Source organism: Oryzias latipes, chromosome 1 (assembly GCF_053564925.1).
Source record: "Oryzias latipes strain Hd-rR chromosome 1, Olatipes_Hd-rR_3.1".
Taxonomy (NCBI): Eukaryota; Metazoa; Chordata; class Actinopteri; order Beloniformes; family Adrianichthyidae; genus Oryzias; species Oryzias latipes.
The window spans coordinates 34589579-34611783 of NC_136237.1; the positions used below are offsets into that span (position 1 = coordinate 34589579).

At 39.6% G+C, this 22205-nt stretch overlaps 2 protein-coding genes across 6 annotated transcripts in view; both read left to right on the top strand.

The window, feature by feature from the left end:
• Positions 1-11268, top strand: part of pik3r5 (phosphoinositide-3-kinase, regulatory subunit 5) — a 38163-nt gene extending 26895 nt beyond the window's left edge. For 2 of the 4 annotated variants that reach the window (XM_078953988.1, XM_011473806.4), the window contains exons 6-19: positions 78-216; positions 1281-1350; positions 3287-3461; positions 3992-4160; positions 4238-4306; positions 4391-5262; positions 6627-6752; positions 6918-7049; positions 7202-7295; positions 7690-7766; positions 9114-9207; positions 9380-9462; positions 9911-10026; positions 10154-11268. In XM_078953988.1, the coding sequence (XP_078810114.1) occupies positions 78-216; positions 1281-1350; positions 3287-3461; positions 3992-4160; positions 4238-4306; positions 4391-5262; positions 6627-6752; positions 6918-7049; positions 7202-7295; positions 7690-7766; positions 9114-9207; positions 9380-9462; positions 9911-10026; positions 10154-10304 (2367 nt within the window). In that variant the 3' untranslated portion in view covers positions 10305-11268. Of the gene's footprint in view, positions 1-77; positions 217-1280; positions 1351-3286; positions 3462-3991; positions 4161-4237; positions 4307-4390; positions 5263-6623; positions 6753-6917; positions 7050-7201; positions 7296-7689; positions 7767-9113; positions 9208-9379; positions 9463-9910; positions 10027-10153 lie in introns of all 4 variants that reach the window. The other 2 variants (XM_078953978.1, XM_011473804.4) reach the window with 1 other exon arrangement.
• Positions 11269-11643: 375 nt separating this feature from the next.
• pik3r6 (phosphoinositide-3-kinase regulatory subunit 6) overlaps positions 11644-22205 on the top strand; it is a 31323-nt gene continuing 20761 nt past the window's right edge. For both annotated transcript variants that reach the window (XM_004065781.5, XM_078954051.1), the window contains exon 1: positions 11644-11785. The gene's annotated coding sequence lies outside the window, so the exon portion shown is untranslated. The remainder of the gene's footprint in view (positions 11786-22205) is intronic.

A 22205-nucleotide genomic window follows, 5' to 3' on the forward strand; every position in this document is an offset into this window, starting at 1 on the left:
AAAGCGGACTTAAATTCCATGAAACCCTTCCTTTTAATTGCATGCATTAAAATGACTGTTTTGTGCTTTGCTTTCAGACTCCGTACCTTCCTCCAGACACAGATCTCCTGGAAGAAGCCATTAAGGTGTTTTACATCTTTCTCACCTGGCCTGAACCTTACTGCAGTGTGTGCAGAGACCTCCTCTCCACATTACAGCTAGAGATGAAATCTCCAGGTAAGTCTAAAAGATCAAGGGCATTTGTGAACATTAGCTCAATGGCTCAATGGCTTGTTGCTATTGTCATAGCCCTCCCTCTAGCGGCGAGTCAAATTATTACATTTCCCATTATGTACAAATGGAAATACTTACAGGTGTCCCCAGCAGAAACAGGTAGATGTAGATGATTGTTGTTTCAGGAAAACTTCTCTGTTTCTGTTTAATAGATATAAACTACTTATAACACACTGAAACATAAGCAGAACAAAAAATACAGGAACTAGCCCCAAAACACTGTCAAGAAACTGGCATGATCAGAGGAACTGAACGAAAGAATTTGAATAGTCTGAATGAATGCTTGCTGTTTCATTAACAGGTAATTTTTACAGGATCTATATTTTTAGGTTATGTATATGTTTTGCATGTAGTTTCCCTGTTTCCCGACCTATCGTGAGAACAGGTGGAGGAACAGAGTCTGTGTGGAAATGAGATGGCTTCACACTAAACAGTGAGGTAACTAGGAGCTGAGGTGAAGAAGGTGGTGGACTTTAAACACTTGGAGTCTAGGGAAACTAAGGATGCGGCAGAGAGGTGTGTGCAGGCAGGTTGGAACAGGTGGAGGAAGATGTAAGGTCTGATGTGTGACGAGTGTGATCAGTAAGGAAAAAAACAGTGTAGAAGACTGTGGTACGAGCAGCCATGTTGTTGGTTTTGAGACGGTGGCAGAGTTAAAGATGTTGAGGTTCTTTCTGGATAGGATAAAGAATAAACTCATGTTAGTTGTTTTTGAAATAAATCTATGGAAGGAGATGAAGATGGTTTGGAGACTTTATGATATTGGTAAAAGGTTGCTGAGGTTGGAGCTGAAGGAAGAAGAAGGAGAATGTTCATGAATGCAGTAAAGGAGGACATGAGGGTGGTTGGTGTGAGTGAGGAGGAAGCAGAGGATAGGCTTAAATATAGACAGATGATTCACTCTGGTAATCCCCAAAGGAAGCAATACGAAAAAAAAAGTAGTTTCCCTTTAGCTTTTTTTGTTTTTATTTCATGTTCTGTTCATAATTTATTTGCATTTGTTTCAGGAATTTCATTTCAGAGACTGGTGAGGGAAGAACAAGGCCTCAGGACTTCTAGCCATAGTTCAAAAACTATGTAAGCACACTCAACACTGTTCCTTGTTGCTTTCTTTGTAACTTCCACCTTCTACGAATAAATGTTAAGCTTAGACCTTCTCCTTTCTTGTAAATATTTCCATATTTATCACACTGTACTTCACAATATTTTTTTGTATTCAGACATGACAACAGACTTCTAAAATGAAACACTTTGCAAAGCATTTCATCAACCTTTCTTTGTATAGAGCACATTTCATACATAATGATGCTGTTATAAACTTAATACACTGTTCTGTGAGGAGGAAGAAATATTAAAGTCTGAAGTTTTCTAGGGGAAAAAAACAATATCAATAATTAGATTTTACTAAATCCTAATAAAAAGATGGATGGCCTACTCATAATAGTTTTCTGGTGTATTGATTTTTTTTTACAAAGACACAATATGGTGAATTACAAAGCAAAGTTTCATCCCTCTAACAGAGATGGCTTAAAACAAGTGTTTGTGATTTTTCTCACTGTCCTGCATTGTCAAAGGAATTGTCTCTACCAGCTCTTAACAATTTTGGATTAGTTCAAATGGGTTTTGGTGTTTTATTTTTATTAAGTTATAGTGTTGATGTTTTGCATGTGATTCCTATTCTGTTCCTCACTGCAAAAGAAGTAGCAGAAAATAAAAAGAAACCCCCCCAACACATCTTAAATAGAAAATCATTAGAAATAAGTAAAATGATTTGTCTGCACAGCAAGTAAATTTAACTTTAACTAGAAGTCTAATAAAATATCAAAATGTAGAGATGAGGGGTTCCACACAAGCATTCAAAAATGAAAAAAAAAGTAAAAAGCTATCTGTTAGAATGAATTACATTGAACGTTATACAGCTCAATAATACGTGTTTTGGTTTGGTATGGTTTGTATTTTTTTTTTTGAGTTTTTATGTACCTAATTATGGTTTATTTTGATCAGAGATAAAAAAAACTGGTATAAGTTAAAATAACGCATTTAAGCACAAAATCTGAACAAAATTAGAATGCTAGCTTACTACAATTTGGCCCATCTTAATAAATCCTCTTAAAATCTCAAACACTTATTCTTAAAAACAAAATCTAAATTTTTATTTCCAAAGTAGCAACAATTAATTTCTGTCTAACTTGGCAACATTTAATTTAACTTTAAAATAACATCCTTAAAATTTAACCAAAAATTACAGTGCAATTAAAGTTGTTTTTGAGTCTTGAATTTAGTTTTTCTTCTGTCAAGATTACGGCGCAAAAGGGTTTTTGACTTGTTTTAAAATAATTTCCTTGTTTTTATATTATAGCTCTTAATGAGGAAAATAATGTTGACTGTGTCAATTTAAAGAAAAGCTTGTAAAGGTGTAGAGCAAAGATAAGTTAAAATGATTTAAAACCTGGTAATGTATATTGAATTTAAAAAAAAAACAAGGTTTTAGTCTTTGTAAGCAGTAAATAGTTTGCAGTGCAACTAAGAATATTTCCTGGTTTGGAAAAGAAATTGCTTCTTTGAGATAAATTCTGATGGCAACACACCTGAATTCTGTATACTTGCAGTCTGGCTAAAACTAAATCAATTTTATACAAGATGACTAGAGTACCATTGTTCTGAATTATTAAATACCTCTTTAAGATAACGGGGTGGGATTATATAAGTTCGCTTCCTTCCACTCCCTTTCAAGCAATATTTATTAATTATGTCTAATTATCCTAAGTTTGATTAGTTACTGTATGAATGTATAACTGATGATTATATTGTTTTTGTGTATTATTTCTATTTGATTGCTTGAAATAAACCATTTCAAATCAAAAATCAAAAAAAGATCCAGTATGGTCTAAATATTTGTGCTCTCTATTGATACGATCATGATAAAAGGTTTGTGTTTGTGAAAGAAAAACAAGTGTAACCCCCCTTGTCTTTGCACCCAGCATCACGACATCCTGTTGTTTGCTTCCTGCAGAACTGTACTGCTGATGAACCCGGATGAGGTTCCTCATGAATTTCTTTCCGTGGCTGAGCAGCTCAGCCACGTTCAGCACTCCCAAAGAGAAACCTACACCACTTTGATAAAACACGCCTTCCAGTCGGCGCTGGGCACCAAGTATTCCCTGCACAGCATCCACAGAGCCCTGCAGGTTTGTGCTGAAAGACCAACTCTCCTCTTTAGATGTTCAAACACAGTTTTAAATCAGCCAGTTTACTTTTAATTTTCAAAACAAAAGAATATCTTTATTTTGAACAAATACAAAGAAACGATTCAGTACTATATTCAGGAGGCCACATTTACTGCAGACCTGACAAAAAGTTAGATGTTTTAATGTGAATTTTAGAACAAACACATACATTTTTATTTTTAAATGTGGAGATCTTGCTTCTTCTGCATTTGCTTAAAACTCAAAAAAACAGACTTTAGCAAGAAGAAATTTATAAACCCAGAAAGCATGTATCTAGAAAAACTTTCTATTTTTATTTGCTTGAATTTACAAAAAAGTTATTTTAATATGAACATCTATGCTAATACATTCATAACAATACATTTTTAGTTAAAGTTTAGCTGGAACAAAGCAGACCATTCCAGGATGGCTCATCTTGCAATCATCATTATGATAAAAACCTCTTAAAAGTTTAATCACATTCCATAATCAGCACAGTTATATTCTTGCAGGCAAAAACTGAAAGTGAACTGGCGAATACTTATTCTTTGATGAGTGGCATCCTGGAGATGGCTGCTGTCATGAGTGACCCACAAAAGGCACGCAATCACATCATCAAAGAACTGGAGGAACTGAGCAGGAGTCTGGAAATTTCTGCGTCCAACGGTCGAAGTTCGGATGGTAAGCTTAGTGCCATCTACAAATCAGAAAGTTTTATAAATTTACAGTTTGAGCCTGAAGCCTCTGTTTTCTCTTAGGAGTTCTGAAGACTTTACCGTTGCCAACAGCCAAATGCTACATGTTCCACTGGGAAAAAGATAACTTTGGTAATGCAAAGAAATAAAGTCTGTAATGATTTTAAATGAGAATTGTGAAACAAAACCTGAGTGATGTTTTTTACTTTCTTTAAGATGTTCTGAACACCCTTCTGGAGCCTGACTTTGATGATTTGGCCTTCAGTGGGAGGGCCACAGAAGAGAAAGACGATGAGTTTGATGATGAGCAGGATGCAACAGGAACTGATGATGATAAGGAGGACAAATTGGAGAAAGATGAATTGTCTTCGATGTCCATTATGTCTTATGACTGCTATGGCAGCCATCGTGCTTCCACTCTTTCCTCCCTGTCTACCACCTCTAAAGACTCCATGTTCTCCACTTTGTCAGTGGCCTCTGAGTCCTACCCTGCCTCCCTGTTCTCCGTTACTTCAGTAGACAGCGACTACTGTGAAGATTCGGACGACTACAATAGCTCCTCTCCCACTCATGAGAAATGTTCTCCAAAGTCGGGGAAAAGCCCAGGTCGTCTCAGCCAGCACTTTTACAGACTCTTCAACAAACCCAAGTGCCCTCGTCAGCTTTCCCGAGCAAACAGTTTGGGAAACACTGTATCGAGTGACCTTTCGGCTGTACGAGAGACTCGGTCCAACTCTCTGCCACAGCAAGTCAAGCTGTGCATTTCAGAGCCTTCAAATAAACCCTCCAATCAGGCTCTTAGACATGTCTGCTTCCGAAGGAGGCCCATTCTGAGCAGTGATGAGGATGATAAGGATGTAACACTGAGGGTGGTGGTGTTTGGTGCTGATCACGTAGCTGGAAAGGTGGCACGAGCCTACAGCAACCTGAGGAGGAAAGAGAGTACCTGTCCACATCTCAGCAGAGTCTTTAAACTTCAGTTCTACTTTGTACCTGTGAAGAGGGACTCTGTGGTAGGAGCAGGACACCGGAGAGCTTCAGGTCCTTCCATTCAAACAGGATTTCAGAAAGGACTAAATCTGTCTTATGTAAGTACGCTGACACTCGCCCAAAGAAGCTCCACCTCTTTAAAAGACCTGTCAGTTGTGAGTGGTTATCCCTGATTTCGTGGTCTGACACAGATGTCTGCTGAAAGGGTGTAGAGACATGGCGACTGTACTTAACCATTTACAGTACATCATTTGACACTTTTAGCTGATAAGAGGCCCTGCAGTCATAGATTTTGTAGAAAAAAATTGTTTTGTTAAGCTAACGTTGTGCTAATATCAAGCCCTTCTTTAAACTCATTTTTTTAAGTTTAAAACAGATGTACATTTGTAGGTACTTGCCTGCCACCAGACGGGGTAAATGAGTACCCTGGCCACCTTTCTGGCTAAGGTAGATCTTACCGCTGTCTGTATATAAGAACCAGATCGAGCGAGTGTGACGTTACCCTTGGAAAATGGCTTATTTCTAGCTCCAACCAACCAAAGTCAATTCAGTCGCCATTTTTCACGATGACATCAACATGCAGTGATTGATCTAAGCCGGTGTGAGTCAATATTTCTATGGGACCCACTCTTGCCAATCAGGAGTGAGCTTGTTGGAAGTCCACTACTCTTCCACTGAAAGCGGGCTCGGGAGAAAATGTCAATCATACGTTTTGAACATTCAACAAGGGTGTCAGCGGGCACCACATACGTTTATTAAGGCATCTGATACCCAGGTTGAATAACTTACAATAAAGAAAAAAATATTAAAAAAAAATGTAGAACAGCAATAACGTGTTTAAAAAAAGGTAGCAGAGAAGGAAACGTTATTCTGACATATACAATGGCTTAGCAATAGCTGTTTATATGAGATTTATGGGATTTTGGCTTCTAGGAGCCAGCAGGTACTTCCTGCTTGGAATTTGAGGAAGGAGGGGTCACACACTCTAGTTCTCATTACAGTTAATGGATCTGACCCATGTTTAAAAACTTCTGTGATTATTTTATTTGTTACCAGGTCATGAGCGTATGTACGACTTTTTTACGCAGTTATTTTTATTTATTTGTTTATGGTGTTAGTTACAGAATCCTACAAGAGTTGTGATTTCTGGTAGTTGTTGGGGTATTTGTGTCTGTTGACCAAGGCCCCTGCACATGAAAGTCAGAAAAACCCCATGTGTGGCCAAATGTTAGCCTCTGTGTCCTCTGATTCTTCAGTAAGTGATAGGAATTTGTTTATTTATTTATTTTTACTCTTCTAATTCCAAAGCAGCCTTGGTTTAGAGGAGTTTTAACTCTGTAAAGCCCTTTGCGTTACTTCAGAATGAAAAGGGCTTTATAAATAAAGTGTGAATTGATTTACAGGCTACATCTAGTTTCATGGTGAAGCTAAACCATCTTCCTCTGTTCTGCTGTTCAAGCAGGACATAAACCCGTCTGATGTCGGGGACAGCACTAATGACATTGCACATCTCCTTGGGATGCTGGATCCGTGGTACGAGAGAAACACCCTCAGCCTGCTTAAGCTGCCCATCAGCGTGGTCTGCAAGGTATACAAGGAACCCTTCCATTGTTGTTTATGCTTTTTTATTAATAAAGATATTTTAAGTTGACTTAATCAGAGAAGTTTATTATTATTATTCCGTCAAAATTGAATGTTTTATCTACATGGCTCTTGTGTGGAATTGTGTTTTAATGTAGAAATGTTGTTGCAGCAAACCTCAAAAACAGAATCAAAGTCCTACGACAGTTCCTATGAGCAGCGTCTCCCCATCCTGGCTGATTTGGTGCTATACTATTGTCGCTATGCAGCCCGGAAGACTTTAATCCAGCTGTACCAAGCAGAGGTCAGCAACACTCTTAAACACTCCAAAGGCATTATCATGATGCGCTTTATGTATCTTTGTGTTGATCCTTGTTTTAAATGTTGATATTTAAAAGATTCAGGTCTTAAATTAGGTTTAGGTTTAAATGAGTGATGTGACGTCTGGTTTTGCAGCTGACATTAGCTGGTGGAGAGAAGAGGACCGAGGTGTTCGTTCACTCGCTGGAGTTGGGTCACACCGCAGGAACACGGGCCATCAAGGCCATGGGTAAGCACCGACCAAACCCACGTATCCCAGCAACCGCACCACCGTTTTTTGTGCATCACCAGTTAACTTGAGGTTGAGATGGAACTAAGTTAAAGAGGAACTGCCACTGTTTTTCTCACATAGTTCCTGTTTTCCTGGTTTCACTCGTCAGAAAACACTTGCACTTCTTTAAATTTACTAGCAGAACTGAAAAGTCGTTTTAATGCTTTTAAAATATTTATGAAATTCGTTTCTTTCTTTCCAGAATTCAGAGTCTTTAAACATATGATACAGTATTTAAACCCTTTATTTAAAAAAAATGTTTCCTTTCATTCATTTTGGATTTGTTTTAAATCCCCAACATACTTGCATGCATGGATAAGTTTTAGTAATTGTCCTTTGTTTCCTTTTTTAGGTGCTGCCAGTAAACGGTTTGGCATTGATGGTGACAGAGAGGCAGTGCCACTAACACTGGAAGTGGTTTACAACAGGGTAAGAATATATCCGCTCTGCATCCGGTTTGAACATGTTTGTCTTGCATTAAAAGTCGATTTATAAATTAGACATCTCCTAAAAAAAAAAGCGAAACTTAAAAACTTGATGAATTTTCATTTTAAGTTGAAACTGAAAAGGGACGTCTGAAGTCCGAGAAGACAGAGTATCTACCGGTAAAACCGCTAAAACAAAATATCTGCTAAAGTTGTATGTGGCTGACACAAAAAAGCTTCTACCACCCTGGTTTGTGTGGTCTGAAAAACATAGACGAGTAAACACGACAACCTTTTTATGTCACGTAAACTTTGAATTTGTATCTGATCTTATTTTTTTTTTAAAGAACCAAGCAGCCAGCATGTTTGAAGTGGGGGTCATTGTGCTAGCGATTGTGCCAGAGCAGTTGGCATGACTCTGTTTTCATCGACAAAACTCTAAAAATATGGAGTGTTTGCTTCCATCGAGATCATGATGTCTCATTACAACACTAGAAGTTGTTGTTTACAGGGCCAGCTGATGTGTGTGGAAATGTTTTAATCTCATGTGAAGGAGGGGCCATTTGCACTCCAATCATCTTTTGATCTATTATAAAAGCGTTCCCAGGGGACTTTTAATTATGATTATGATTTTTTTTTGCCAAAATCCTAGAGAGAGAAAAACCTGACGTTTTCTAGGACATAGTTTCAAAATCGCAGCAGTAGTTTGTTAGAAATTTGAATTGTTGGTGCCATTGGCACAGAGAAACCTCACCCCCCTCCCCATCCCCATTTCTAAGAGCTCGGGGCACAGAGCTTGTTCCTCGCCCACTGTAATTTCTGCACCACACATGTTCTCTATCAAAAATAATTTTTGTTTGCCCCTGACTCACAACGATTTGAATGAAGATATACTCAAAAATGCAGGTTTGAACTTAATTTTTATTAATTAAATATCCTCCATTCTCAGAAAAAAGCCACAAGAACCTGTTAAAAATACCAATAACGTGATTTTCGTCAGAACGGTTCTTTAAAATGAATGGGTTTCAAATAGTTTAGAAGGGCCTTGAGGATGTCCATGCATGTCTTGTGTCTTCTGTAACCACTCTGTATTTAAGTAGTTGCGTTGGTGCTTGTTTTGAACTAAAAACTATTAAGTTTTGACTTCTATAGGGTAAAAGTTATGTGTTAGGTGAGTCTACTGCATATGTTGTTTTCTAGAGGTGAGATCTAGTTCCTGTGCCTGACTTCAAAAAGGGCTCTAGGCCTCAGATGTCACAGGATGTTGCTGCTTGCAGCTTCGATTCTCACATTTTGAATTTTTAGTTTTTCTTTCTATATTTTTAATATTTTTGATTTTATCCTTCCTTAGGTGGTAATCAGTGGAAGAAGCCAGTGCAAAAGAGAAACTAAAGTTTGCACCTCAATGAACTTAATCAAAGCATGTAAGAATCCTGAGGAACTAGGTATGCTGCTGCTGTTTCTTCTCATTGTACTCATTGTGTTATTTACTGCTTATAATTGCTCAGAATTGATGATAATGATACTTTTAAGCAGCTGAATTTTAAAAGATTTTGCAATTTTAGGAAACGTGCTATCAAAGGTTTATTGAAATGCTCTTTGAATTAAATCTGTCAGACTCAAAGATGGAGTGCCTGCAGCTCACCATGACTGAGGTGCTAAAGAGACAAAGTGGCAAAAGCAAGAAAGGCTACAACCAGGTAAGACACCAGTCGACATGATATCAATCCAAGTGGTTTGTGGTTTAAACAATGCAGCAGCAGTCTGCTTTTGCACACGGCCCTGCAACACGCCTGCTCCAAGGCTTTGATACAGCTTTGATTGCATTTCAAACAACCGACTCAAATCACAAGTGCAAATGTATGGGAACTGCTTTTCTAGAGCAAAAAGCCACAGCCCTGCACATATAAGATTTGAAAGTGTTGTTTTTAAATGTGTCTTGTAAAATTGTTGACTGATCAGCCATGTATCTCAAACTCTTAACACAACTTAAGTTGTAAAAACTCACTAATCTGAATATTATTAATTTCTGAGTGTTTGATCAGTTTCTGTACTAAAAAAAAAGTTATTCATATAGGTAGGAAGACCTTTTACTGTTTTTAGATGTGTGTTAATTCAATGTATTTTTATTTTCTTTCTTTTCTGCAGTGCCTGAACACAACTGAAGTGAAGGTTGACAAAGTGCAGGTTAGTGGGGCGAGAAACACAACATTTGCTGTGTGTCTGGACCAGGACGAGAAGAAGATATTACAGAGTGTCACCAGGTACGGCTCCAGGTCACTGGTGGTTCTAAAACGGTGGCACATTTTCAGTTTTTTATAAAGCTATTTTAAACTCTGTGACTAAGTGTAGGCTTTTGCCTCTTCCTGTGTCTCTCTCTGTTTGGATAAGGTGTGAAATATCTGTGTGCTACAAGCCTGACAGCTCAACCGACTGGAGGCTGAGAAAGTCCCAAACCACAGCTCAAATTCAGCCGATCAACTCTGCCTTTTGCTCCCTTCTGTGTCTGCCCATAGTGACCTTCAGTGGGGCCCTTCCCTGAAATGGCTGACTGCTTAAGTCCATAGACTTGAAAAAAAACAAAGGTCTAAAGACGAAGAGCATCTTTGGTTAAATTTTATATCTCGAAACTGTCAAAAAGAAGAAATTGAAAAGGATTCTGGTGGATTTTTTTTTTTAAACACGCTTGAGAGTTGCAGATGACTTCCAGATCTTTCTGTCCTGACAGTAACATTAACACACACAAAAAGAGACCGATGACATCAAAGAGGGACAGAGGGTTAACTCTGGGGACGCTGTTAGAAATGTTCTAAGTCAAAATGCATCATTCACTGTTATCAAGGGAACCTTTCGAGTTTTATTGTTGAGGTTTCAAGTATATATATATATATTTTTGAGTCAATGAAACTGACTTTAGGCACATTGCAATTAAAATTGTTAATGAGGGTAAATGTTCAGAATCTCAGGTAAAATGATGAGGAAACTTGTAATATGTTAGTTATCTTTTGTTGACGTCTGTAACCAATAGAGAAGAAAGATCTTTTTTTATGTAAAATATTTTTTCTTAAATTATCTTACATGCTAATGGGCACTGAAATGTGTAACATCTCTTTGGAGCAGTTAATAGATTATGAAGATATATTAGAATATCTGAGATTGCACACTATAGATGTACAAAATGTAAATTTTATTGAATACTTTATTTTTAACAACACTGTTAAGTCAGCCTGTTTGTATTTTGTTATTTTGTCTATGCAAAGAGCTCCACTGATTTTAAAAGTGCAACTGCAGTTATAAGGATGACCAGCAGGGGGCTCTGTTGATCTGTGACCTTAACTTGAAGCCAGCACGAAGCAAGAATTGTACAATTTGACTTGACCAATACTTTATTCTAACATAGATTTAAAAAGAGTAATAAAAATAAGTTCATATAAACGGCACGTTGATTTATAGTACTGTTTTTGTTTGTCCATTTTCTTGTCATAATAAATGCACTTAAAATAAAACTGTCTTTCGTTTTGTTTTGAAGAAATGATATCCAGTTGCTTGACTAAGAATGACTTTAAGTCTTAAGGTTTTCTACTTTAATATCTGTAGCTTAAATGAAATGCTTGATATGTTTGTTTTAGTACATTTTAAATGTTTTCAAAGTAAAACGTTATTTCCGTATGGCGCGCGTGAACGCAACACTTTTTTCCTAAATACATAAAACATGTAAGAGTGTATTATTTGAATTATTTAGGGAGTTGAGTTACACTTTAGGTTTTAAACTCGTCTTCACTAAAAGAAGAGCGACACGATTAAAAATAGTAAAGTCTGATCATTAGTCGTATGGGGAAATGTTGGGCACAGTTTCAGTGCGGTTGTAAAAGTCAGGTTCTGATTGGTTCCCTGTGGGAGAGGTGGGCGTGGTCTGAAGATGGGGACTCGGGAACAGTTGAGAGGAGTGAGGTGTCAGAAAGTCCTTCAACACACAAATCAGTCGCTGCGAGCGAATGGAATATCTGGACTACACATTTAAAGGTAAGAATAAAACAACTAGTTTTATATCTTTAAAAAAATAGTATAGTTGTTTTTGTAGTCTTCAAACGTCGAGGAATCTCAACGGCTACTGTCTGTTGATATCAGAAATTGATTTTGGTCTCGTGCAGGTGTACATCATCACCATGCTAGCTTTTTTTCTCTTTTAAAAATACGTAATTTATACTTTTAACAATAGTTCTTTGAGGGTTGACGTCAAAATTTATTTAAAGTAGTAATTTTTTGTTGAATCGGAAGACTTTTATGTTGTGTAAGAGCCACTGTCAGATGTTGACTGACAGTTTAGGTAACCCTTTTTGTTTGTTATTGTTGTCGGTGTTGTTGCTAGCAGTTTAAAGTTCTAAAATGTAATAAAGCCTTCCAACATTGTGATTTTTGACCCGGGAAGAAACGGGTGGTCGGAGTCAAGTAAAGGCGATGGGCGGTGGTTTATTTCCCCCTCCTGACATAATATAAAGGCGGTGATAAGACTGATCTGATGAAGCTTTGCTCTTGTGTTGTGTCTTTTGGAGTCTGCAAGCGCCGCTGCATTTCCTCCTGCTTCCTTGTTTAAGATCTTAGCTTCCTGGTCCACTTTAGGCTTGAGAGATAGCAGGATAATTCCTTTGTAAGTTATTGACTTGACTATGAAAGGCACTAGTGTTCATGTGTGGGCTGTCAGTGTCATGTGCACGTTTTGTCTTCTTAATTTTACATTTCAGGCATTTTTAAGGTTAGTTCTTTCCTTTTGCACAGTTGTCCAGTAATTTAACATCTATTTTTTCGTGTTCTAGGGGGGCAGGGAAATGCACTCCAGTGTTACAAAAAAATCTTAAAAGATGTGGTTAACCCACTGCCTGTGATCAAGTCTTACTAGGGAAACAGTAAAAAGAGAGAGAGAGAAAAAAACACTTGTTGTGCAGTAACCACTTTGAGTTTTTTTTTAATGGCCCCTTGTCATATTAGAAGTTGATTGTAACCTCTCCATATAATAATTTTTAATTAGTAATGACAACAGGGATCATGTGAATATCATTGCAATCTCCTTAAAAGTAAAAGCCTTTAATAGTGTTTTTAAATTATTTTATTCACCTTATTAAAACAAGTATTTGTGCATAAAAAATGGGTTAATTCAAAACATTAAAGGTAAATCTTTTTTAATGTGGTCAAGAAAATTTGGTTTACCCTTGGAGATTCATAAAAATGTTATGTTTTAGCCAGTGATTGGCAAACTGCCAGAATAGCAGGTTATTCAGCTGGTTGTCGTTGCTTCAAGCTTGTATCTACACACCACAAGTCTGCTTCAGGAAGGGGGTCAAAGTGAATTATGAGCTATAAATGTCTTCCTAATCTATGCAGAGTATATAGGTCAAAGGATGGCGTGCATGTCACAGAGTTTGCTGCTTTATTACAGAATTTAGAGTGCAAATTTAAAAGTGCTTTTATTTGTTTGTGTTTAAAATCATTATTGCAGACTTAATTTGTCCTTTTGTTAAAGTTTTTGTGATTTCACCTGCAGCAAAGTAGTATATTTGTGACACTTCTTCAATGTGAACGTGATGATCAGGCTAATGCACTTCTTGATGATGTTGGGTTTCCAAACATGGAGACTCAAAGTTATAGCCAATTTCTAAAGAAAGTTACTTCTTGCTTACCGGTACCTTTTATTTTGGAATGAATCTTTTTAACTTACTTGTTACAGATTATTGTGTGCAACCAATGGCTTTGAGACATTAGAGAAAGCCAGATGTTATATTTTTATAGAAAAATCACCAATTTCTGTCAGTCAGGCTTATCGTGTGTGACTTCAAGGCTTCTTTCAAAATCTGGTACACCGTCCAACCTTATCTCTCTTTCACTTCAGCTGGACTGAAGAGAAATGAACTGCTCTTCTCCTTCTTCATTGTCTTCACTTTTTGTTTTTTTATTCTAGTTCTGTTTAGACCCTTCTGCCATAACTATGTTTGTCTGGTTTTAATTTGAGATCTTAATGCTAAAAGATGTTACCTAAGAATTTATATATTGGATCATAATGTGAAATTACAAAACTGCTGTATAATCTTGATTGAATATTTCTGATTATATAATGAAGTGAAGTTTTGCTGTTATTACAGCTGTCCACACTTTTGGTTGGGAGGTATTTAAATACAAACAGGTCTTACTGATCGTCATTTTACTTTATGTTGACTGTAAAAAGTAGAACATACTTGCTTATAAAAGTTTTACATAGGGGTGTTAGATATCATTTTTGGATGACAACACAATTCATATTAAATATTGGTTTATTTTGAACAATCCTATTTTATCTGACCTAAAATCAATCCAGAACATTTTAAGCCAAAAGTTCAGCCAGTGGGACTCAGAGATAAATACCTGGGTACTGAACAATTCAGGTGAAGTTTTCCAGATTCTTTGTATTTCTTGCAAGGTAATCATGTGTACTTTAATTATCTGTACAAACAAGTAAACAAGAATTAATGGCAAATCAATTCACATTTTGGTTTCATAAAGTTCAGCCCACATCAAAATAATCCAAAGGGAAAATTATGAGAACATTCAACCACACTGTTTAGTCACATGTCTCTGCAAAATTCAAAGTGTTTCCACACATTGGACTGGAATGAGGGCATGATCATTTTTTTTTTTTTTTTTTTTTTTTTAACTTGTCCTGTCCAACAGCTAGGCAGACAGATGAGAGCTGAGGGCCTCTTGGGTTGGACATATTTTACTTTAACAAGAGGGGTTATTAATCTTCAGACAAACCAAAGGTATGTCTGAATAAACCCCTTTTGTAATTGAGGCCAAACTTTATTAATTTCAAACATGTCTGAAAATCTTTGGTGTTGGACCGGACGGAAAAGGAAAGAGGGGAAGAAGAAAGAGGGACGTTAGAGAGAGGGGGGGTAGGGGGTGATAATAGGAGGGGAAAGGGGATAAGACCATGAAGCAGCATAAAGCAACAAGTTTACTGGTTGTTAATCATTATGGTAAAAAAAAAATGTAAAAAAAAAACAAAAAAAAAAAAAAAAAAAGGGCGGAGCCTGTCCACACACACACTCAAATGTTATAAACACACTTGTTAGTTGCAAAAATGTCCACCCGTCGACATGTACACAAAACAGATAGTGTTCACACGCATACTTATGCCTTAAAACCAACTAGTGTGAAATATTTCAGTCATTCAGTCTGTTGAGCTGACACCTGTGCTCAGGTGAGTGTTTATGTTCTTCTAAAATGGATGGTGGAACGTGAAAAGAAGGAGGGAGAGTGCCCAGCCATCCCCACCCCAAGACCCCCACCGCACCAGCAGCGGCAGCCGGATTCCCCCCAACACCACACGGGAACCGGCAGGGAACAACCGCCGCCCGGGCGACCAAGCCCGCCACCCAGGCCAGGGCCAGCAGGGCCGCCGCAAGGCCCCCAGAGCCAGAGAGCAGGGAGGCACGGAGGGAAAGAGGGCGCCGCCCCAGCCCAACCAGGAGAGCAGCCCCCCCGCCGCGCCGGGAGAACCCAACGCAGGGCCCCACCGGAGAAGGATGCCCACAGCCCCAGACGAGCACCCCACCACCACCCAGGAGTTCCGGGCATCCCCCCGCCCCAACCCCAGGTACGGGCCAGGACCCCCCAAGGGAGACCCACTCCGCACTCCAGGCAGCCATCCGCCCGGCCAACGGTTGGTCCAGGGAGGAGCGAGGCAGGGGCCCGCCGCCCCCGCCCAGGAGGGGGGAACCCCGGGGAAAAAAGAGGGCCCACAAGGGGTGTTGTAAATATGGCCCGACCAGGCTCGGCCACAGTTGGAAATTTGGCGGGGCCCAGCACTCAGGAGCAAGGACCAGAACCCACCCCCCAGGGACACGAACACCCCCGGCTCAGATGTAATGTGAACCCCCCCACCGCGCGGAGAGAGCACCGCCGGGCCCAGGAAGCCAGCACCCCGGGGACACAGCCGCCGTTGCAAAGGGGCCCGTACCCCCCACCAGGGAAGAGGCAGGGGACAGATGGTCCCAGGTCCCACCTTCCTTGCAAAATGTGTGTGCGTGTATGTGTGTTTGAGAGAGTGTGTGTGTGCATGTGTGTGTGTTTATGTTGGGATGTATATATTGAGGGGGGAGGGGTGTGTGTACTAAGGGGGGTGCGGTTAAAATTGGCGGGTAGGGCACTAAGGGGACGTCTCCTGATTACTCACAGTGACGTCCCCTCACCCTCCCCACCAAGGGGCCCTAAATGTCTAAGGTGCGGTTAAAATTGGCGGGTAGGGTGCTAGGAGGACATCCGCTGCTTGCTGGCAGTGATGTCCAAGCACCCCCCCTACCAAGGGCCCTACATGTCTAAGGTGCAAATAAAACCGAAAGAGGGGGGGCCCACTCCATACGGCAACCATAGGAGGGGGGTCACTGCCTAGTAAACCCCCCCCCCAAGGCTCATCGCAGGCTAAGCCCCCCACCCCCTCACCCTATTATGAGGTTATATGAGGAAGGGGGTAAGTTGGGGACAGATGATAGACTGTCCCCCGGTGGTCAAACAGCCGTCCCCCGCCCCCCCCCCAGCAAGGGGGCCAGGCCCACCCAGCCCCGGGGCCCCACCCCCGGAGGCGCAGACACCCCAGGCCCAGCACCACCACCCCCACACAGAGAGAGGGGAGCCAGAAAGCGCCGGCCCCCCCCGGAGCAAGCCCAGGCCCCCACCCCCAAACGCCGGCCCTAGAAGAGCTCTGGTCAGGCCTCGACGGGACCGAGGCAGCCAACCGGCCGGGGAAACCGCTGATCATTTTTTTTGCTGTCATCACATGTGTGTTGTCCCAATGATGCACTTGTTTGTTTTCCTGTTATAGTAAAGTAAACGTATCATACCTAATTTCAAATGGCATTTTTCAATATTGATTATGATTGATTTATTTATTTATTTTACAATAATATGGGTCAATTCAATTAACAACTTGCCTCAGATCATAAAAATAAATTGTATCATCAATGAAGTTGATTAATTGTTTCAGGTATAAGTTATGAATGTATTATAGACATGTGCGCCTTTTAGTGATTTCAATTTCAAACTTAATGAATTTGACACAAAGGAATCAGCATATATATTTCATTTTTTTACTTTTAGATTATGTACAAAATCTCCATGGTCCTGGGCTTCTGATTTTATTAGCCTCACAGTCAAAAGGTAGCCCTGCATCATAAAATCCTCAGGTCCTGCCTGAAATTGTTTGGTTTTTTCATCAGAGAGTTATCTTGCTCTTCACTCTCACTGGTTTTAGAGCGCTGTCAGTCTCCATTTTCATCTGCTGATGACATCTAACTTGTTTACCATCTTTAAGGAGACAGCAGTGTCCTTTCATTCTCTTACATGTTAACGATTGGTGTACCTTGATAAATCTGTAACTAAGTAAAATAAATCTGTGACTAAGTTGTAAGGCATACTATTAAATTTGGAGAAAATTAAATAATTTTAAGTGTGCCTTTCTGTCTAAAAAATAGAGTACTATCAGATGTTTTAGGAATTGGATTTTAAACTATGGTTTATGGTTATTTGTCCCTAAAAATCGTCATTGCTTTGTTCTTAAAAGTCTAGACATTGTTTGCGTTTATGTTTTGTTGTAGAGAGATGGCTCATGTTTGCCTTTAAAAGAAAGTCTGTCCAGAAACTGTATTTTTTGTTATCAGAATAGTTTCATAACACAGTTATTTTAGTGTAGTGCAGATCATTTCCTGGAGGCGAAGGTCACTCATCTAAAAAAAAAAAAAAAACACACACTTTTATTTGACCTAAAATTGTCATGAGCCTTTGGGATTTTGAACCCAGTGGCACTATTATGAGCAAGTATGCACATTTATTTGTGTTGCACATCAGGATTCACTTGATACATCCTGTATTTCCACCAGTTGGTGCAAATACTGTTGCTACGATGGATCCAAACCTCAACAATGCCTAAAAATAATCTGCTGAGTGATGAGACCCGTGATTTGCTGGAATGCTGACATTCGTCTTTTTTTTTGTCTTTTCCTCAGTGGCTTTGATCGTAGCTATGCTCACAGTCCTGCTGCATCAGGGAAAACTAATCATAACAAAAGTTTATGCCACAGTTATTTTGCTGTGGCAACTTCTGAAAATAGCAGTTTTGTTCTTTCATATTCCTGCCATCTAGAGAACCCCACGCATTTTCATATATCATGTGATTATGAGCAGCCACTGCTGCCAAAAAGTTTTGTTAAGAAAGGATTTAGGAGCTGCAGGCTTTTCCACGCAATGTTGAATCTGGCAAGGACAGAACAGTTGCCTTGCCAGTTCACTCACATGCGTATAGACATGAAATGCATGCTATCGAGTTTAACTCGGTCACCTCGGTGGTTTCTCTTTTGCTCTTTGACACACGTGTTACTGCATTTCCTCTTTTTTTTTTTATGCGCACACACCGGAACAATTCAGGATTGTACCGACAAAAAAGAAAGAACAAAAAAAAACATCGTTTCTGCCTTCTCAGTTGACTTTACAATCCTTTTGACATTTCTTTTTACAGAAAATGGTTCTACTTTCATGATAACAGTTAACACATCTGGCAGAGAAAACTCTGCAACCTCAACAAACCAGAAGTACTTTCTAAATGATGCTGCTGCTTCTGTCCGCTGTGCTTCATTCAAAAAGAAAAACCATGAAATGACTCATGTCATTGGTTTCAGAACCCAAACAACTTACACAAGCATGAATACAAGAAATTAACTTTTTTTTAACTTAATGTAAATTGCATCTTTCAATGAAATTGTTGAAAATAGAGCAAATTGTTGAAAACTGCACATATTCTGTCACTGTTCAGTCAGTGTCAATGTCTGCTGGCCTTTTTTGTCTAAATTTAGAGAAATGGCTTTTAATTGTAATGAGTCTGAGTCTGTTCTGGTTAACCACAGACCCACTCCTGATGCCACAAATGTATCTGCAGCAACAGTCCTTTCTTTGGTTAGTGCTGCATGAAAGGCTATAAGATAATGATGCCATAAACAAGGTCCTGCACATTTCTGAGCAAAACATTTGAATGTAGTGTGAGCATCTATGACTGTGTAACTCTTTGCAGTTCAGTATGCACCACTATTTAAAAAAAAATGAAAAATAAGCAATTCTTTTCAAAACATTTCTAAATTTTAATGTAAGACTTTTGTTTATAAAAATAAAAGTGTAGTTAATTCAATGAAAACATCTACCTATTATTCATGTGCAACTCTCAAAAGTGTGACTGCGTCCTGAGGACATTTGTATAGAAACACAGCACTGTATACTTCTGACAAATTGAGCAGGAAACCAAGTTAGTACCTCCTCAGTATCTGCAAACATTTATGGGACATCCTTAGCTGAATCCAAATGGACCAACTGGCCCAGTCCTCCCAGATGTAGGCCTCACAAAACAGAGCACAGCACACACAAGCGCACACATACATTTTCGGGAAACCCCTTAGAACTGTCTTCCTCTTGTCTAATGGATTTAGCATACTGCTGCTTGTGGCATAAATATTTCCTTTGTTCCTACAAGCCTGTAAGTGGACAGCTTAATTTACAGCAAATCAACATTATTCAGCTGCAACTTTTTCTTTTCACCTTGTTTTTACGTTGTGTTCCCTTTTTCACTGCCGATTTGTGACATTACTTTGAAGGCAGTTTGCGGGTCTTTAGAGGAGATTATTTGTGGGCAGTCAGGACAGGTACATTTCCAAACACTTGGGCTGACAGACGACTTCCTCATATTGTCCACAATGTTGATACAGGAAAGGACTGTGATTGATATCCCCTGCTGCTCACACTAAATAAATGTTGCCTTTTTTAGGTATTTCTTTGCAACTGCTTCATGCAGAGTGTGCATCGGCACGTGTTTTTTTTATGTACAGTCTCTGTGCTTCTTCCACAAAAAGAAAAGGGGAAAAAATTCAATTTGGGATGGATAATATGTGATTTTTGTTGATTTGGTCCATTCTGACAAGTGTTCTCTGATATCCAATTTCTAATATCTAAAATCCAATAGTGGATATTTAAACTTCTGTTTTCAGCAACGCACAAACCAACTCCTTCTGTAATTTAAAGTATCAAACCTGCACTAAAAAAAAAAAGAAACCAGTTCAGAACCAAATATCCTACATGTAATTTCACTTAAGTCTCAAAATTCACTTCAGTTTAACTAAACTTGTGAAGATTTGGGGGGTTCATAAACCTGCTCAGTGGCAGGCTTTTGGGCTTGGTCACTCCTCTGAAAGGTTGTTGTGCAAAGCAATAGCAGATAAAGTACATTTTTAAATGGAAGTGGTAAGGTTGACCTCCAGAGGCAGCGCATTTATTGCTGCAGCCTCAGTCAACTCGGACCTGTTTGTTCGGGTTGTACTGGAAATATTTTCGTATGTCAGTGTAAAAGCTGTGCAAACGACAATAAATGAATTCTGATTCAGAGGTTTTCTTTGGCTAATTTATATTTTCTTTTTTCTTACGTAATGAGAGATTTACAACCATTTTGGGTTTTGTTTTTACTGCAGATATGTGAGCTGACTCTGCTACTTAGTTCTGGGAAGTGACTTTTTTAAAAGCTTGTTGGACAGCGTAAATTACAGTCAATATACCCTTCTTACTTCAGGTTTCATGATCACCATGTAGAATCCAATAGGTGACGTCAGAGATCATCGGTCAAGTGTGTTTATGCCTGTAGTAGAAATGCAGAAAGACACATTAACAACCAGGTTTTTTTCACAACATGAACCACCTGCTGTAGGTGGTTGCAGGTACATTGATGTTTACAGAAGGAAATCCCATTTTACGATAGAAAAACACTTTGTAGTATTTCACATTCCTATATTTGTTTGTCTTGCTTTTAGAAATCTAGTATGGTTACATTTTATTATTTGGTTTGCATTGTTCATTTTGTTGCTCTTAAATAAACAAACTTGCAGTCTTTGCCGTCAATAAAAAACAAAACAAACAAAAAAAAACTTTTTCTATAAATCTAACTCCGGTCTTGTTTTACAGGTATTACTTTGCAATGATACTAATAATTAAGTTAAGAGAGCCTCAAAGTAGTTTTTCTAACTTTTGTACTTTCCCCTGAGAATGAATTTTGTCTGTGTTTTTGTACTCTCCAAGAATAGATATTTCCAATAATAAAAAGTAAGAAAAAACAGTACTTCATTTCTCAGTACAACCCCACCTTCTTGAACTTCTCTGTTTTGCTGGATGATCAGCTTTCCACCCAGCAGAGTCAGGTACTTCCTGTTTTTAAACAAGTCTACAGTGTTACTAAATGGAAATGAAATGGCCTTTCCTTTTTAATTCTGCCCTATTGTTATAGATGAACCCTGTGATCATTGGTGTAGAAAATTTGAGTACAGATCAATCTGTACTTTTATTTATTTATTTTTTTTTTTTTAACTTGTCCTGTCCAACAGCTAGGCAGGCAGATGAGAGCTGAGGGCCTCTTGTGTTGGACATATTTTACTTTAACAAGAGGGGTTATTAATCTTCAGACAAACCAAAGGCATGACTGAATAAACCCCTTTTGTAATTGAGGCCAAACTTTATTCATTTCAACCATGATTGAAAATCTTTGGTGTTGGACCGGACGGAAAAGGAAAGAAGGGAAGAAGAGGGAGGGATGTCAGGGGGGGGGGGGGGGGGGGGGTAAGACCATGAAGCAGCATAGAGCAGACAGGTTTACTGGTTGTTTATCATTACGGTACAGTTCAAATGTAGTACAAAAAGGGCGGGGCCTGTTCACACACACTCAAATATTATCAACACACCTGCTAGCTGCAAAAAATGTTCACATGTCAACATGTACACAAAACAGATAGTGTTCACGAACGCATACCTATGCCTTAAAACCAACTAGTGTGAAATCTTTCATTCATTCAATCATGCAAACTATTAGTGCAAAGGTGAGCTAACACCTGTGCTCAGGTGAGTGTTTATGTTCTTCTAAAATGGATGGTGGAATGTGAAAAGAAGGAAGAGGAGCGCCCAGCCACCCCCACACCCAGCCACCCAGCAGCGGCAGCCGGAATTCCCCCAACGCCACACGGGAACAGGCAGGGAACAACCGCCCCCCGGGCGACCAAGACCGCCACCCAGGCCAGGGCCAGCAGGACCGCCGCGAGGCCCCCAGAGCCAGAGAGCAGGGAGGCGCGGAGGGAAAGAGAGCGCCGCCCCAGCCCAGCCAGGAAAGCAGCCCCCCCGCCGCGCCGAAAGAGCCCAACGCAGGGCCCCACCGGAGAAGGACGCCCACAGCCCCAGACGAGCACCCCACCACCACCCAGGAGTTCCGGGCATCCCCCTGCCCCAACCCCAGGTACGAGCCAGGACCCCCCAAGGGAGACCCGCTCCGCACTCCAGGCAGCCACCCACCCGGCCCATGGTTGGTCCAGGGAGGAGCAAGGCAGGGGCCCGCCGCCCCCGCCCA